Raw genomic sequence first — 17,672 nt, 5'->3', positions numbered from 1 at the left:
TTTTAAACTGTCAAAGATAAGCATATAAAAATTACACAACGAAGAGAGGAAAAATGGGTCGTCAATGATGATGGTGAGCAATCTGGCAACATATATAGCAAAGTCTTAAAATTCTGTATTCTCCTTGCCAGGGAAGTTTTACTTTTTAAAAATACGTAATAATTTTAAAAGGCAGAAATATAACTGTTCAATCTTAAGGCATGGACTAATATAGTACAATTCTACAATGCACTATTAAAAAAATTTTTAAAATAATGATATTCAATAACCTGCAAAGCTGTTCAAAGTATATTAATTATAACAGCATAAAAAATATACACACTAAATTTTAAGTGTTTAAAAAAACCTCTCAAGTTGGAGGAATTACGAGGGATTTTATTATTTATTTTGTTTGCCAAACTTTCTTGTATATGATTTCAATAATCTTTCTAAAACAATTTGAAAAACTAAAGAGATAATCTTTTCATTCAGTACCTTTATCTTATGTTCTTTTAAATTAAGAAGTTTTATGTTCCTTTAAGAACCTGCAAGTCACTAAAATGAGGGTAGATACTGACTTTTCAGGTTTTTCTTTTCCATACATACCATCAATTTTATTACTAAGTGGACCTGTTTCCTTACAGTGGTAGCCAAGTTCCTGTTCTCTTAAGACACTTAAAAACTCAGTTTATAGCCACGGTGATCAGGTGGGGACACGAAATGCAGAGAGAGCTGCTTGAAGGGGTAGAGCTATCGCCCCTATTTATCACCTATGCTGGTGACAAGCTCTTTCCAGAGCGTCTACCTCCCCCATATGACCTTACATCCTCGCAGGGAGATCACCTGAGAGCAGCACACTCCAGTGCAGCGGTGCCATGACAGGGAAGCCTTCTTTTCCTGTATTTACTTGGGAGGAACCATAAATCCTTCAGTCTATGAGTTTGACAAACCAACAGCATGGTTCTAACTTTGCCACCTCAGTCTTTATTTAATAAATGTTTTGATGAGTCAGTGGATACTGCACAATGACATGGAACAACACTGAATGAGGCAAGCTGTCTCTAGGACATATTCCAGTGAAAAAGCCACCTTTGGGAGTCCTGGTAGCCTGTCTCCTCTAGCGTCTGAGCCTGATGTGTGGAGACTGAAGGCAGGCAGACATGCTCAGGGCTTGGGAAGTACTCAAATCATCCTTGAAAGCTGCTCAGCGGGGCCAAGAATATGGCCACTGAAGAGGCCAGTACCGGCTGCACAGCCATCTGCTGTCTGAAAATATCCTCATTTTATTGGCATTACAATTTTAATGTTCTCGCTATCTCCATCGCCGCTTTGATTCAAAACATGTGGCCAGAGAGGACACTAGAATTCATATTAACTCTAAGATTATCTATTTCCCGGTAAATGAAGAATTTCATAGTCTGAAATGATTTTATAAAGGAAATGATTTCACTAGAGGTGAACTCATCAGGGGGATACCATTCACATCCATGGTAGGAGATAGAAGGGCTATTATATTTCTTCACATTACAATATTTTAAGGCCTAATGTAACAGATGTTTCATCACAACCAGATGTGTTAAGCTAGTCAATAAACCAGTGAAGAGCGGGCCAGGTACCTTCTTTCCAGCACGGGTGTAGGTGAGGCTTACTTCTGGCGTTATACCAAATCAGCTGTCGGCAGCCGTCATAAGCACAGGAGTATTCATCGTCCCCGATGCCGTAACCTTCCTGGAGGAGAAAGGGCCCAGAGATTAGTAAGCCTGGCTGAGCTTGGGGAAAGAGAATGTGCCCTTTATAACCATTAACCTGGTGGTTAGAATTTTAAGCTGAAGGAAGAGAGAACGTATTGTCCTTGGAACAGCAAAATTCGGACCTACGTGCCTGGTTCCTAGTGCACAGGTACTGACACTTCAACAAATATTTGCAAAGTTTTACATTTGTTAGTTTATTTCATTCTCAACAAGCCCTTGAGGTTGTGCCATTATACTCCGTTTGAGAAGACATAAAGGCTCAGGTCAACCAACTTGCTCAGGGACACATTACTACAACAGTGCAGCTTGGACCTTGGAATCAGATGGTGCCAAATTCCCATGAGCTTTCCACTTCGCCGCAGCTGGGCAAACAGGTCTCCTGCCTGTAGGAGACTTCAGGACCCCCAAGGCTCAGAGACTTCTAAACTGGAGACAGAGCCGTACCTGTTCTGAGACAGCTCAGTTCTGAGATCAGCTCAATTTGAGATCAGCTCAATTTGAGCATCTTGGCAGTCTTTTTTTTTTTTTTTAAACTATCTTTTAATTATTTGACAATTATTTTATTGTTAAAAGAGCAGGTGAGTTCTTAAGAGATTATTTTGAGTGCTGATAACAAAACAGAAGTTGAGGAAACATGTAAATCAGGTAACAGCAATATTTAAGGATCAGTGATAAAAGGCTGTAGTGCAAAAAGATACTGGAAATGCGGGCTAAATCCAAGTAAGACCTCAGGTGCTGGTGTCTTCATTCTACAGAGTAAATGGGATGAGGAGACAGGAGGGTAAAAGGCTCCAGTATATTCCTCAGTTACGGGGGCTGCTGTGTGCTAAATTCTTGGTCTACAACACATTAAATTTGGATGAGTGGTCTTCAAAGTGAGGGTTCTGAATTAGCTATTCTGAATACACTTCTTGGATTGTTCAAGAGCTAAACGAACTTGCATCCAACTGCGTGTGAGCAAAGAAACTCACTGGCCTACTAGAAAGAATACCTGGCTGCTCCTTTCAAAGACTGAAGGAGTAAGTATTTTATTGGTGCTGGAGCACAAGAAAAGACACGCAATTCTTTCATACATTGACTTTCTAATGTCTAAGGAAGTCCTTGACAGACACTTGAAAGAAACTCCTAGAAGCTTCTTAGTGACCATGAGTTGGGGAAGAGCAGGCTTAGCCCGAGAAGTGTTACATGTGTTTCACAGGGTGGCACTGTGGGACAGGAGGGACTCTCACCCTTTTAACCACAGGTGGGTTTCTCCAGACAAAGTAGGTGCCTCCGCCAAATGGATGCACTTTAGAAGCCTTTAAAAAAGGGTCTGGCGCTTCCATCCTCCTTAAGCCTGACGGTATTCCCAGTACAACGATTCCCTCCACTGGCAGGACAAACAAGTGTGAGTACAGGCTAGCTGGCGCGACCTGGGGGCAACTGTTCTGGTTTACCTGTTTCAGATCATGTGTATTTTAGTAGAGACACATTACTAAAGCCAGACAAAAGAAAGCTGATCCATCGCTTGTCATGCAGGGAGTGTTTTGAGCCCTCTGCCCATGCTGTGGACACTGCCCTTTCGCTCCTGGACAGCAGTCTTTCCGCTCAACTTCTGGCTGTGGTACCTGTCTCTCGTCCCTCCCTCTGCTGTCACCTCAGAACCTGTCCAGTTCCCAAGCCCTCCACAGTGTGCAGCTGCCATGAGGCTCCTGCTCCCCTCCCCTTCTCTGGAATACAGTCCTTTTCCCCAGGGCACGGGCTCGGCAGGGAAGGAGCACGGTCTGCCCTGAATGGGGCTGGTGCTCTTTTCCAGCAAGTAAGTGAGAGGCTTATCTTGAGGTAGATGCTCATGGAAAGCAAAAGCAAGTCAGAGAAGTGAAAATGTCCTCCAGGACTTGCTCTTTCCAATACTCCCCCCCACCCCATGACCATGTACAACTCAATTAATTAGATACACAACACAAACCGTGCAGGTGACCTGAACAAGGACAGTCCTCAGGCCTTTCATCTGAGTGATCTATTTCTCTCCTTATGATTTTAAGCCTTTAATTTTTAAAAATTGTAATGATTTTAAATTCATTTATTTAGACATGTTTAAGATCTATTTCTAAGCCCAGCACTTGGGTCAGCTTTTTGAAACTGAAACCCAAGCAATAAGAATTAAAGCAATAGACACTATAGATAGAATTCAAATTGCTAGAAGCTGGGTGTGTCCTAGGAATGACTGATTCTATAAAACCATACCCTGTCTGTGTAAGGCAGAGAGATTAAGGATCACCAGAACAATGTCTACTTGAAGTATAAGGATGACATTCTTAAAATCCTACATCTGGAAAAAGATATCAGACTTCATCAGTTTCTAATCAGTACTTGGATCAGAATAAAGTGCTTTGTTTGTGGTTTTTAAAGAAATAAAAATCAATAGCCTAATCAAGCAAATCGAAGTGTAGGAAAGCAATATTTTAAGCTTCTAAATTTGAAGAACCAAAGTTTTTATAACTATAACGGCAGAAATTACAGTTTCACCCACCAGTTAAAATGGCTGTTAAAAAAAATACCAAATTCAGTTCCCAAAAATTATACCCAGACTTGTAAGTAAGTTTGCTGCCAAAGTAGGAGACAAATTTTACATAAAAACTTCCTCCCTAGAAGATCCAATGTTTCTTCTGGTTCTGGGATAATTTTTTACTTCCAAGTGAGGAAAGTAGCTAACTTTCTGAGATTCATTCTATTTTCAAAGGCAAAAAACTACTACTATAGAGTAGGAACAGGCTCAAGTCCAGTTCTAGCTTCTGCATGTTTTCGGTCTCAGCTTCCTCCTCTGTGCAATGGAAACTGACTGCAGGAGATGTGGGCATCCGATCATCAGCTCTAAAGTAAAAGTGTGCTGGAAATTAAGCTATTTTTAATTCCTACCAAATAATCTTCAGGACATCATCTGGGGTGGGCCGTCAGTGTAATGGGTATCATCTGCTTTAACTCAGCACACAAGTTGGGACCTTAGAGGTAAATGGCACCGTGCTCTAGGCTGACTCTGCCACAGGCGTGTCCAACAGAGCCCCATGCCTCCAGGTTTTAAGTGCTGCCGTAGGGTAGGACCAACATGAGGGAGGTTTCCAACTCAGGCGAGGCAGACTAGGGTCCAGTTTTCTGCCCTAGGCAAGACTCCAAACCCGACTTCTTCACTGGCCCTCTTCCTCCAGTCTGTCTCTCCCCAGCAAGGAGTTTAGCAAAATGCCATGCAAAATTCCTGGATGTTACACAGCTGTGCTGAAAGGGCCTTCCAGAGACTGCGCTCAGGGCAGGCAAGTTTGGTTTGGTTCCAGCCATCTCCAGGACCTCATATATGGTATGGGCGGCTACTGTTTTGATTAACCAAATGCTTCAGTGATCTTTTCTCAGCTAAAAGGGCAAAAACCAAACACCCACAAAATATTCCTGTTCCAAACTAGATTCATTCCCAGCACCTCATACTTGGACTAACGGAGGAAAGCCACCCCATGTGGGCATTAGGACACAGAGTGGAAAAAAAAAAAAAATCCTGTCTCTAGGAAGAACAGGAACCCCAGCCCTCACTCTCAGGTCCTGGCAAGCCCCATCCTGCTTCCTCTAGTGAACTTATGCTCCCCTTTTGTTTTACAGTCTTCTTGAATAAATAATATTGAAAACAAATAAACCTACTAATTACAAGATAAAAGTCAAGTAAGTTAAGTCAACATTTAGTATTTATGAATGGAAATAGATCCATCACCAAGTTCTTAAAACGTGAACGCAAAGAGAGTCCCATCACTGGTCCCAACACATGGGCTGAGCCAGAGGTCGGCTGGAGCTGAAGCAGAGTCTACAAAGTCCGGGGCCCCTCCAACACTCAGGGAGAGAGTAATGAGAACTTAGATGTTGAAGGAGAAAAAAGGAGAGGAGCCATTTCACTTGTTTTTTCCTCTTTTTGAATCTGTTTAGCAAAACACTGTTTTGGCATCCAAGGGGTTTGGCATCCAAGAAACAATTATTGTGCAAACCTATCTGAAAAATAAGTATTTTCCACTTACTCACCCAAACAACTGCTGCTGACCCAATTTGCACAGTTCTCCAGGGTACTCACATGATTGAGAAATTTGCTGTCTCGCGTGGCCCAACCGATCTGCATGACACCAGAAGTGATCACTGTTACTTCGTAGTACCACACCCCAGCGTCCACACAAAAGGTGCAACGCACACTCTCAAAAGAGGAGGCGTCGCAACGAGCCTGGCAAACCAAAAGCATGACATCCACCGTCAGTGCCTGGACACGCCAAAACAACTGCTCAGAAAACCTATTTTCCTCATTAAAGCTCCTGGTAGACTGTTGTCTCCTCTTCTCTGCCTTCTCAGTGACCAAAAGTGCAACAGTGACTGAAGCACATCCTGTTTTATCATTTTATTTTCAGGAAAGGTGCCCTGCTCAGAAGACCTCAAAGATGATTGCAGCGGGAGTTAGTGAAGGCTACTGGCTTCCGCTCCAAGTGCTTACAAAGCTGTGCTCTCATATGAAACCCTTCACAAATGCATAAATATAGCCCTATCCTACTTCCTCTGATGAAGGGGGAGAGCGATATCGCAGGGTTTAAGATGAGGTACCTCAAAAAATAAAAACAGAAACCAACAGAAGGCATTCGGTAATCTTTAAGGCAAAGCTGTGTGCAGTCATGCTTCAAACAGTTCTTTAATCTTCACATGTCTAGTGCCTTAAGGTATCTGTCTGTCTGGAAGCAGCTCTTTCATCAGCCTTCACCACAAAATCAACAACATTTCTGACAGACATACAGGGAGAAGGGGAAGCAGTAGATCTAATACACTTGGCTATGCAAGGAAAAAAGGGAAGGGCCTCTCCTGGAAATAGCAGTTTTGTATTTTTAGCTTAATAATATAGTAGATTAGGGCCACCCTCATGGCACAAGGGTTCCAACTCAGCACTATAAAGCTATCTGCAGCCACTGCAGCACAAGCTGCCAGCACAAGCTCCCTGGCCAGGGAGCTGCCCCATAGGTGCAACAGACCTCTCCTGACCTGCCCGCTGTTCCCCTCAGCAGGGTATTTCAGTTACTCCACCACCTGTTTTGCTCCCCACTCTGTCTCTGGTGAATTCTCTCATCCCCTGCATCTCTGGCCTACACTCCAGCTCTTGTATGCATATGTAAATAAATCTTTTATTAAAAAAGTAGATTAAAAACAGATGTATAAAAGAGTAAATAATGTCTCAAACACCCTCAACAATCACCTCTACCTCTAACCACTAAGAGATAATAGATAATCTTCCATCTATTCTGCAAGAAATTGCTTTTGTTTAGAACGAGATATTCCCCGTCATCCATCTACGGAAGATTTACCTCCAAGCCATGAGGCGAGATCTTCAGGTACTCGCTGACGTCGTTGCTATTCAGCATGGCCCTAATGCTATTCAAGTCCACTTTCTCATAGGTGAGCTGCCTACCTTCTTTTAAAACTGCAAAAGAGAAAGCAGGCATGTTTCTAAGGCAGGCTGCTGTAGGGGAAAGTTACATCACGGCTCGCGGCCCTTGTAAAGAAGTGGAGATGCTCAAAAATGGCCGAACTGGTGGGGAGTCGTCCTAGAACCTTGGCTTTGTTGATACATGAACATATGCAGATTAAGCAAACAACTATTAGGAAAGGCAGGTCTGCTAAATGTATTCTTGCGTCCTCTCTATTCATTATTCTGCATATAACGAAACACACATGCACGTTCGGAATGATCCCTACATGGTTCCTCTACCCAGGCTGTGCACTGAGCACAGAGCCGAGTGGGAGGTCACACGGCCAGCTGTGCTCAGCACAGTGCTAACTATGGCGGGGTAAGGCCACAGTACGGTATCAGTATAGCTTTAGTCCCAGAAGCCCTTGAGGAAAAAAGAAGAAGAGGCAGGTGCAACCCTCAGGGTGTAATAAGGCTTGAATTCTCAAGAGCAAAAGTGGGACAGACAGAAGAGTAAAGAAAGGAAATTATGAGTAGAGGGACAGACCAAGATAGGAATGACATGACTGGTTTGCAGGAGTGTGAGGAGGTGACGGTGCTGGAAGAGCTGAGTCACGCCCTCTGGCTAGCGGCCAGATGGAGCAGGACTACGGGCACCGGCGCAGGTTTCTGAACACAAGGGGCTGAAGCTGGCGCATCCCATGCGACTCCTGAGCGCAGGGCTACCAGGATACTTTCCCGCCATAGCAGTTCCAACGCACTGTAGAGGAACTGACACGGACGCACGTCACTATTACAAAACGACCCTATAAAAGTAATGGGATTAGACGTGGAAGTAAAGGACAATAAAGGCCAAAAGGGCAACTCACAGAGATTGTCTAAGCTCCACTGGGCACAGAAACCAACTTGACGTTTTAGATAATCAGGGTCATCAGCCCAGGACTCCAAAGTGACGAGTCGGTCACTAATACTGGATTCAGAGATAGTCAGTTTATTTTCACCTGTTTGGAAAGATATAAACCTTGAATTAACATAAACCTTGAAAGTAGGATGAACCGCGGGGCAGGTTAGTGGTGACAGGGAGTGAGGAAAGGCAATGAGAGAATTTGAGGACCAGAATAATGATGTAGTCCAAGAGGTCTGATTATTTTCCAGAAAGCAGCAATCTCATCACTAACGGTTGGCTATAAAAGCAGGTAATCACGGTCACCAAGTTTTGATTCTTAAGTGAGAAAATCCTTGCCTTTGTTACACCTCTCTGGCCTTGAGGTGTCTACACAAACAAATCAGAACATATACATGCTTTGATCAGGTTCAAAGTGTAAGCTCATCTGGGAACTAAGAAAACTAAGATTTTAAGCAACCAATAGAGAAGATCATTAGTGCAAGAAGTCACTATACCTACTTGTCTGTGCAAACTTTTCCAGAGCGATAAGTGCAAAAAGCATGACTGTGGGGTGGGACTGTAACTTCTGAAAGACAACAAGAGATAAACAAAACAAAAAAATTACTCCCCTGCAGAGTGGTTATCAATTTTTTCTTCTTGCCCAACATGTGCTAGATTTGGAATAGTAACTACTGATTCAAGTCTTCAACTGCTACATGCTAACAGTAATGAAGAATCAAAACAGTCTCTGAAAACCTTAATTTATAGATATGGGAATTTCAAAAGATCTTGTTAATGCACTGTTATTGTACTTTGGATTCTGTTAAATAAAATGATGATTCTTACATTCATCTAGGCAATCAAACAGAAATCCAGAATTGGAGCTAAAAATGGTTTTATTCAGAGCCCTTCAGGGAACCAGTTCCAAAATGATAAAGAATGAAATTAACAATTAATAGCTTAGCTTTTAATCTGTGCTTAGCAAGGAATTCTATAAATGCTGACGGTAGTGGAAGACAGCCACAAGTGGGCTCTTTCAGTGACATTAAAATTCATGCTACGTGTGTTCACCTGTAAGGAGAGAAAGGCCTTTCTGCTAAACATCACGTTTTCTCACAGCCCTCCCTCCCCCCCATCACGCAAGGAGGCTTGGAGGCTGCGAGAGGGTGCCAGGATGCCAAATGAGCCCCACTCTCGTCCCTGGTGCCCGAGTGGGTTCTGTAAAAGCCATGTAATCACCACCCCTGCTGCACAGCCTGTTCAGCACCTTGCTTCTTGCTCGAGCTATTCTCAGTCCCTCCTTGACTTTGCAGGCCCTGACATCCATCCCTCCTGCCCCAACCTGGCGGTTCAGTTATCTCCTCCTGTCTCTAACACTGCCTTCTGGCCAAGGATTCTCTGTAACATGCTAGGAACACAGCTGTTTCGAGCTTCTGCCAGTGACATGCCCTTAGTCAAGAAACTCATTTTTTTCCTAATCTTATGATGTGACTCGCAGAGGTGCCACTTTCAGCAGGAAGTCCGTCTCCCACAACTCTCCTAGCTCGCATCACCTCTATGGCCCACCTCCCAATCACCTCCTCAAAGCTCTTAGGACATTTAGTCTGAAGGAAAAAAAGTTTTCCTTTCATAAAATGGAGGCCGTCTTGCCTGAGTAGTTCTGTCCCTTCAACTAATCAGTCAACTTCTTGGCTACTATGCTACCTGGTACTCCCTCATAGTGTTACATATTTTAAGCATAAATCATATAGGTAATGAAAAATAAGGTCAAAGTTTTGAATAAGGACAATATTCACTGGGCCTACAAAATTGACTTAAAAAAAAAACCAGTCGAGCCTGCTGACAGCACAGTCTCAATAAACTACAAATTTCACAGACAGTATATCAAAAATTCAATGACAGCAGGTTAAAGCACAGCACTGAGAATCTAAAAAAAAAATTCAATGACAACAGTTTGAAGAGCAGTATCAAGAGAGCAGGGCAGAAAGGAGTAAGAGGTTTCTAAATACTGGGAACTGGCCTCGGTTTCCTGGCTTGGAATACTGTGTAATTTTGTTTCTACCATGGAGCTCCCTACTGTCATTTGGCAGGCTCTAAGGATGTACACTAACAAGCCTATTACCACAGGCGCCTCTCATGACCAAACTGAAAACCAGACCAACTCAGCTGTTTTTGCGTAGAACGAAGCTTATCTGACCCTCATTTTTTTTAAACACAGGAGAGAACAGATAAACACTCAGGAAACACCTGCAAAATAAAACTTAAAACTAGTTCTACTCTCTCTGTGCCAGTGCGAAGCTGGCAGTTTTAGAAAAGCAGTTATACATGACTAAGAATAAGCCGTTTTGATGTGTCACTTACCAGACACTGTAGCAGGTATTCCAGTATTCCTGGGCTCAGCAAACCTATACTTGCAGGACCTAGACAAAGGCAACAAACACAGAGCCTTACTACATGCGTCATGTTACTTCAAGTCAAGAATTGCTAACAGAAAGTCGTGCTGCCAGAACCCTCCTGAGCGCTCTCACACACGATCTTGTCAAGGTTCCCCCTTGGAGGCAGGGTCAGCACTACTGCCACTGCCCCGCTGCGCGGCAGCAAGCCCAGAGTGACCGACCTGAAAAGCTGCTCGGCAGGTCTGAACGAGCACCGTGCGCCCTGATTTCTAATCTGGTGTTTTTGCCTCTACAGACGATGCAACTAGCTGCACTAGTCGCCTGTGCACTGATGTAAACGTTCCTAAAATGGGTGGTAAGAAGATCAATAGCTGCTGACCTTCCTTCTCAGGAGCTGCTCCAGCGTAAGGTTACTTCTTCCAGACTAGCATCTTCCCACTGTCTAGCTGGACTTTACAAGCACCTGAACGTCCACGTGTGCTACATGCTTACATATATGTCTATGTATAATCTTGGTTTGTTACAATGAATTTATGCTTTTCTCTTAATTTTAAAGTAAGTTAAGTAAAACTTGTTTTCAGTTTTGCTCTGAAAATCCTGTTACCGACACTGATTGCATTTACTCGGCCTTTTAAGCAATTTTTTTCCTCCTCCTCTTTTGTTTTTTCAAGACACTTCTTTCTGGTACAGAAGATATGATCAAAGACCTGCAACTTAATAGCTTAATTTTCCCTTTCAAGTCAAATAACTGAGGCTCTTCCCTTCTGGAGCTGCCTAGAGTTACCTGCAAGCTTCTCAGCCAAGCAGCCTAGCACCGCAGATGTGTTCCTGTGTTTAGCGGGATGTCCTGAGTCCTGGCAAGCTACTTCTCCACTTAAATTGAGAATTTCGGTTAATTTCTGGAGTGCATCCTAAAAACGAAAATGTGTTAAGTGGATCCGATAGATACACTACTTAGATATACCCCCCGCAAAGCTAATTCGTTTACAGTAGCTACATGATCAGGCACTAAATTAACTTGGAATGATCATACAAAAATGATCTGTATTTTATGACATTATTATTGATGGGAAATATTTTTTGATCAACCTAGAAAGTCTTACATGAGCTGTTAGATTTCACTTCATTGAAATATGAGCATTATCAAATATATGCTATCTCTTCTTAAAAGGTGTAAGCACCTTCAAATATCAGTATGATCAGTAACAGGATCTAGTGATGTTAAAGGAAAAAGCAATTAAAAAATATTTATTTTTAAAGGTTTATTTATTTGTGCATACAGAACTGGGGTACAGGCCAGAGGTGCAGGGGTGGTGAGAGGATTCACCAGAGACAGAGTGGGAGCAGAACAGGCAGATTGATGAAGTACACTGCTGAGGGGAGCAGAGGGCAGGTCAGGAGAGGTCTGTGATCACCTCCGGGGCAGGCGGGGATTGAACCCATACTGAAGTGGCCTTAGCTTCTTAGTGCTGTGCCACTAGAGAGGATCCAAAACTTTTTTTTTAACCAAGTAAGAACAAATCTCAATAGAGTTTTCAAGGCAAATTACAACAAAGGCCTTTTATAAGCCTGGGCAAAAGTCAATTCATCAATGACTAGGCCAAAGGTGCTTTCCTTTTGTCCATGTTTTACATGTAGGGTCCCACTGTCTGAGACTTAAATAGTCATATGAAGGAGTCAAAATCCAATTTAACAAAAAGATTCCATAGAATTTATGGATAAAGGCAATCAAAATCTGATACTTTTGTTTTCTGTAAGAGATAATCAAAGTTTCACCAATCTGTAAGTTGTTTGAAAAAGATTAAAGGGCATAATAGTATAATGGCTTTGAAAAATGTTTTTTAAATTTTTGTTATGAGGAAAATTAGAGAAAGATAAGAAAATCAGGCCAGCAACTGAACATTCTTTTCCAGTTTCCAACAAAGATCGCCACTTCAGATATAAATGCTTCCATTTTTAACATTAATTTTTTTTTAACTAATGCTTTATATTATTCTATCGACAGGAAAACAATGCAGCACTTTATTAGTAGTAAAGATCAGCTTACATAACAAAGTTAATACTGGATTAAATAGAACCCAAATAAAAAGGAAATGCATGACATCAAATGTCTTCCTGTACTCAAGCATACGTGTCAGCTTCATGAAAGATGAGCAATAACTTACTTTAGTGGGCAATGGACATTCATCTAGCAACAACGTTATAACAGCTGGTCCCAATGGATCTTCCAACGGAATAACTCTAATTAAAGACTGGACAACATCCAACCATCCTTCATCTAAGAGCAAATCAAGATTATATGAGGGGGTTGCTATTTAAAAAAATGTGAAAATACATAACTCGGCAACATCATACATGTTAAGATGACTACACATTAAAATAGCTTTAGTAGCTTTCAGGCAGCTAGTAGCTGGCGTGGACACAGCCATCAACTTTCAGTGATCACGGTAGTCAAATGATTACTTATTTGGTTAAAATCCAAGCTATGGTTCTGAGTTCTCAACTATGATTAAACTAGTTTTCAGTCTCTATTTACAATGGAGGATTTAACTGAGAAGGTTAAGTATCTGAAGCTACTGGCTCAATTTTCAGAATGACACTTTGAGAGACACAAAATTATCCTCACTGTTCTAGAAAATGTATGGTCAAACATCTGATTTAATACCAAAATGACTTTTCTGTTCATAATTCCAGTGAAATAAAACCATGACTATGATTTGCTGCCATATGTTTATAATGCACTGTACACTGTTCATTAATTATTACATGTATGCAGGAAAATTTCCATATATCAAGGGCTTTTTTCTATGCATGTGTACCAAATATTTTAGAATCCTTTATCTGGAAAAACAGTGCTCACATTTCTTCACAATCATTAGTACACTAGAAAGTATTTAGAAAAAAAAAATTTTTAAATACCTGTTTCTGCCATTTCATGCAATGTAATCATTGAGTAAGGAGGTTCCTGATCACTGAAAAACAAATATTGCAAGACATCAAACTTGAAGAAAGAAGAAATAACAATTCCAAATAAAAATTCAAGCAGGGAGTGTGCCCTGAAAGAGAAAGAAGAAATGAGCATGGAGAGAGACAGATGGAAGAGACAACTGGAGCTAAAATTGTAAATCAAGTACACACATGTGCTCATTTCCAGGGCCACTGCGATGGCCACCAAGAAAATGGGCAGAAAGAGGACACCATGTGGCATGGAATAAAAGCATAGGGCGAAACTGGAGAGAGACTTTCAATTTTACCTCTAAAAGTCCAATGTTACTGAGACAAGTCAGGAGATCAGTCTCTTCCTCATTCTCAGTAACACCAGAGGAGGAGATGAGAAGCTCCCTTGAGGACCCGAAGAAGCAAAGGCTGACATACACATCTTCATTTTACATTGTTCCCCAGGGAAATAGCACTATATGCTTACACTTCATAAAATGATATTAGAAGAAAACGAAACCAGATTAATTAAGGAGCAATGCAACCCTAGATGCTGCTCTAAGACGGTGCTAAATACCTTAATGCACAGTATCTCAAACTGTGGCCCAGGAATCCTAAGAGGATACTTTAAGGGAACACCAGCAATGAATGAAATCATTTCCGTCAAACAAAGATAACTCTGATTACTTAAGGATATACTCAGCATTTATTTGTTTACATTTTGTGGCTCTCTAACTATGGGGGAAAAAAAACAGCAAAATTTATTGTCTTTAGTGATTTAATCCTCAGGATTACCTTGTGATATGGGAATTACTAAATTAATTCCAGACACTCATCAGAGGCTGGCTGTTTGACAACTCCTGTAACCTTTAATAATGAGGAGAAATTCTATTTATTTTTTAGGAAAAATTCTTTTTTTTTTTTAAAGATTTATTTATTTATGCATACACAATTTGGGTACAGGTTTGAGGTGCAGAGGCGGTGAGAGGATTCACCAGAGACAGAGTGGGGAGCAAAACAGGAAGATTTACTGAAATCCACTGCTGAAGGGAGCAGTGGGTGGGTCAGGAAAGGTCTGCCTCACCCTGTGGGTCACCTCCCTGGCCGGAGATTGAACTCATGCTGCAGTGGCTGCAATTGCTTCAGTGTTGTGCTTTAACGCATTGTGCCACCAGGGAGGGCCCTTAGGCAAAATTCTTGTTTAAAAAACTTGTTTCAAAGGATATAGCTGACTATTACAAATATTTCTGGAGAGCAATCTGGCATTAATAAAATTAAGCCTGAATATACCCAACAAAGCTAGAAAAACTACTAAACAGGTAACAGATACATGGGAGGCTATTTGCTGCAGTGCTGTTTATAGAACAATCTGGAAGCAACCTAAATGACAATCACCAATTATAGGATAAGAAATATATGCATAAATCAATCCTTTTCTTTTAAATAAAGAAAATACAGTACTTTCAAACACACTAAGGAATACTTTGTAGCAGTCAGAAGCAATTGTAGCTTTACATATAGTTATCAGAGATCTCAAAAAGAATGTTGAGAGAAGCTAAAAAAGATTTTAAAAATTGGCACAATTGATATGGTTATATAAGTCACATACAAAACACTATATATAAATTTTCTATACAGACATAAACAGTGCAGGTAAACTGGCAGAACATACCTTCAATTCACCAGAACGGTTACCTACTGATACTTGGAGGTGGGTAGCAAAGAGGACAGAGGTCATGGAAGGAAAAATAATAAAAGATAACAGGGTTGTTAAGGAATATGAGCACCTCAATTCTAGATACACTTAAAGGACACTAGTACCTCTATATCCAAAATCCAAGACAAATTTCTTTGTGGAACAGATATGAAACAGAAACTTCTGGTGGAGGCAGGTACTGACATCATAGGACTGTGGGTCAGGGGTTAGATGGAGGGACCAGGTCCTCTCTGCTTCCAGCAGAGGTGATGGGGACCATAGCCCCACCTGTGCAAGGGATGGAGCAAACTCACTACGTAAAGCTGGTTCAGGAGAATGGAGCTGAAAAAGTTATGAATGACAATGTGAGTAGTAAGTGCTATAAAGCTACAAATCCACAGTGACAGTAAAGAGCAGAGAACGCCAAACAGGCTTCTTAGTGTGGGGTGGGGACTCAGAACCACAATTTTAGGTTCAGTTACAGACTGAAAGTCCCTGGGACACAGATGGAGATAACACAAGCAAGCAACGCATACATACAGGGGTGGGCAGGGTAAGAGTGACAGAGAATTCACATACAGGAAACTTTTATCTAGAGAAGACCACAAATTAAAGTTCCAAAACATGAGAATGAGTAACATTCCATACAATCTAAAGAGAAAGTGACTCAAAACTGTGCATATGGCAGAACCTCAAGATGATTTAAAAATAAGCATATTTAAAGGATATACTTTAAAAGTAAAGGAAATTAAGAAACAAAAATATATTAATCAAGAGGGAAATTTAAAAATTTGAAATCCCAGGAATGAAATATAGTTGCTGAAACAAAACTCTCAACAGAAGATGTAACTCCAGATGAGCTACAGTTAAGAGAAAATTAAACTACGAGAATGTGCTGGGAAATCACTCAGAACTCTGCAGAAGCGATATTTAAAAAGACAATGACAGAAATGTCCAGAACTGAAGAATATGATTTCCGACTTAAAAACATACAGAATTAAAATCAGACAAAGCAACAAAAAATAACAGCAAAATACTTGTTTACATGTGGCGGAGGGGCATAAAACTGGATCTAGAGGCTCTGGAAATGGGCACTTTATTTCAAACAGACATGGAAAACTAGAAACCAACACCATAAAACCCTTTCCTATAGCAACTCTCTTATCAGGGTATTAGAACTGCTCTCCTCTCAGAACAACAGCCTCCTTTCCTAAGTAAACAAGCGGAGAGATGAGAACAACAAATACAGATAATTTTACCACTGTGATATCTACATATGTCGTTTTACGTATATTTTTGCAAAGCTCATCTGTGCTAATTATACCATTCATATTTGGTTTCAACCGTCTTAAAAACTTTAACAGTTTCTAAAAAGTCAGCTATATAATGGTGTTTATCAACTGTCTGATCCCTGCTTTGCCATTATATTCTTCGGCATGTCCTTCATATTTTCTCTATGTTAGTTTCCATTCTCAGGAGTTACAAATATAATTTAGTACAAAAAGGTAAAAGTCACTGTTACTGAAATGTACAACACATGCCTCATGTAAGTAAATTATGTGCTTTATCAACAAGCTCACGTTATCATCTATAATAGTTTTTTTCTTAAGTTTGGAAATAAAACTCATACTGTGTACCTCTACTTTCTTAATCAGTCTCTTTTAAAATCAGGCACGGTATACCCTGGGTCTCTCTTTCCAGTGGGCTTACATAACATTGTGGCTTACTTCCTTATTTGGGAAGGATAAGTTTTCATTAGAATTTTACAGCACATTTTACATGTCACTGGGAAGAAACTTTATAACAGCTTCTAGTCCCTTCTCCGAGCTGGGAGGGGAGGGGTGGGTGTGCAAATGGTGTAAATTTGTAATGGAGATTTCTCCTGCACACATGGTAAGTGTAGATTGATTCAGACAGGGGAACTGCAAAGGCTGGTCTACGTAAACCCAGGAGCGTCTTTCGGAACTGCTCACTTCTGGAACAGGTGACGCACAGTCTGAACAAGAACTGCCTTCCCTTTATGTTCTGCGAGGGAAAAAAATTCACCTTAGAATAACATGTGCAGACATACCTTATTTTTACACTATAACTTCTGAGGAGTTAAATCTGCTTTTTTTTTTTAAATAAAAGTAATTAATAAATATTTATTTAAATACTTTATTCACACAATATGAAGTTAAAAAAAAAACCAGAAATAACTTTTAAGAAATCACCTAGTAAATAATTATACTAATAACTATTATCTCAGCTCCTGTAGAAAGCTGTTCCTTCTCTGTTACATACGAGGAGCCAGAGACTTGGAGCAGCAGCTTACGCATACGGTCATGCAGCTGGCTAAGGGCTGGGCAAGAATGTGAACTTTGGTCCATCATGGTTCTAAACTTTTATCCCTAACTACTGAACTGCACAGTTAAGTTAAAATATCTTTTCCAGCTTGAGCCATGTCCACTAATTTCCCTGTTCTTCAATCCGGAGTCCCATACTCAGAACTGGACAAAGCAGGGTAAACACAAAACAGGTACACAGGCGTGCCCTGCAGTTTCAATTTACAAGTTTGCCAAATGGATCCAAGAGG

At 41.0% G+C, this 17,672-nt stretch overlaps 1 protein-coding gene across 2 annotated transcripts in view; it reads right to left on the bottom strand.

Moving 5' to 3' along the window:
- Positions 1–17,672, bottom strand: part of RSPRY1 (ring finger and SPRY domain containing 1) — a 41,464-nt gene that overhangs the window by 9,967 nt on the left and 13,825 nt on the right. For both annotated transcript variants that reach the window (XM_012733213.1, XM_012733214.1), the window contains exons 3-11: positions 13,384–13,436; positions 12,630–12,742; positions 11,249–11,375; positions 10,430–10,488; positions 8,588–8,654; positions 8,052–8,183; positions 7,079–7,194; positions 5,815–5,958; positions 1,596–1,707 (exon numbers count right to left, since the gene is read on the bottom strand). In XM_012733213.1, coding sequence (XP_012588667.1) covers positions 1,596–1,707; positions 5,815–5,958; positions 7,079–7,194; positions 8,052–8,183; positions 8,588–8,654; positions 10,430–10,488; positions 11,249–11,375; positions 12,630–12,742; positions 13,384–13,436 — 923 coding nt within the window. The remainder of the gene's footprint in view (positions 1–1,595; positions 1,708–5,814; positions 5,959–7,078; positions 7,195–8,051; positions 8,184–8,587; positions 8,655–10,429; positions 10,489–11,248; positions 11,376–12,629; positions 12,743–13,383; positions 13,437–17,672) is intronic.

The sequence above is a fragment of the Condylura cristata genome, unplaced genomic scaffold (assembly GCF_000260355.1).
Source record: "Condylura cristata isolate star-nosed mole 26May11 unplaced genomic scaffold, ConCri1.0 scaffold00039, whole genome shotgun sequence".
Classification (NCBI taxonomy): domain Eukaryota; kingdom Metazoa; phylum Chordata; class Mammalia; order Eulipotyphla; family Talpidae; genus Condylura; species Condylura cristata.
The sequence above is the reverse complement of the archived record's forward strand: the minus strand, read 5'-3'. Positions and strand labels throughout refer to the sequence as shown.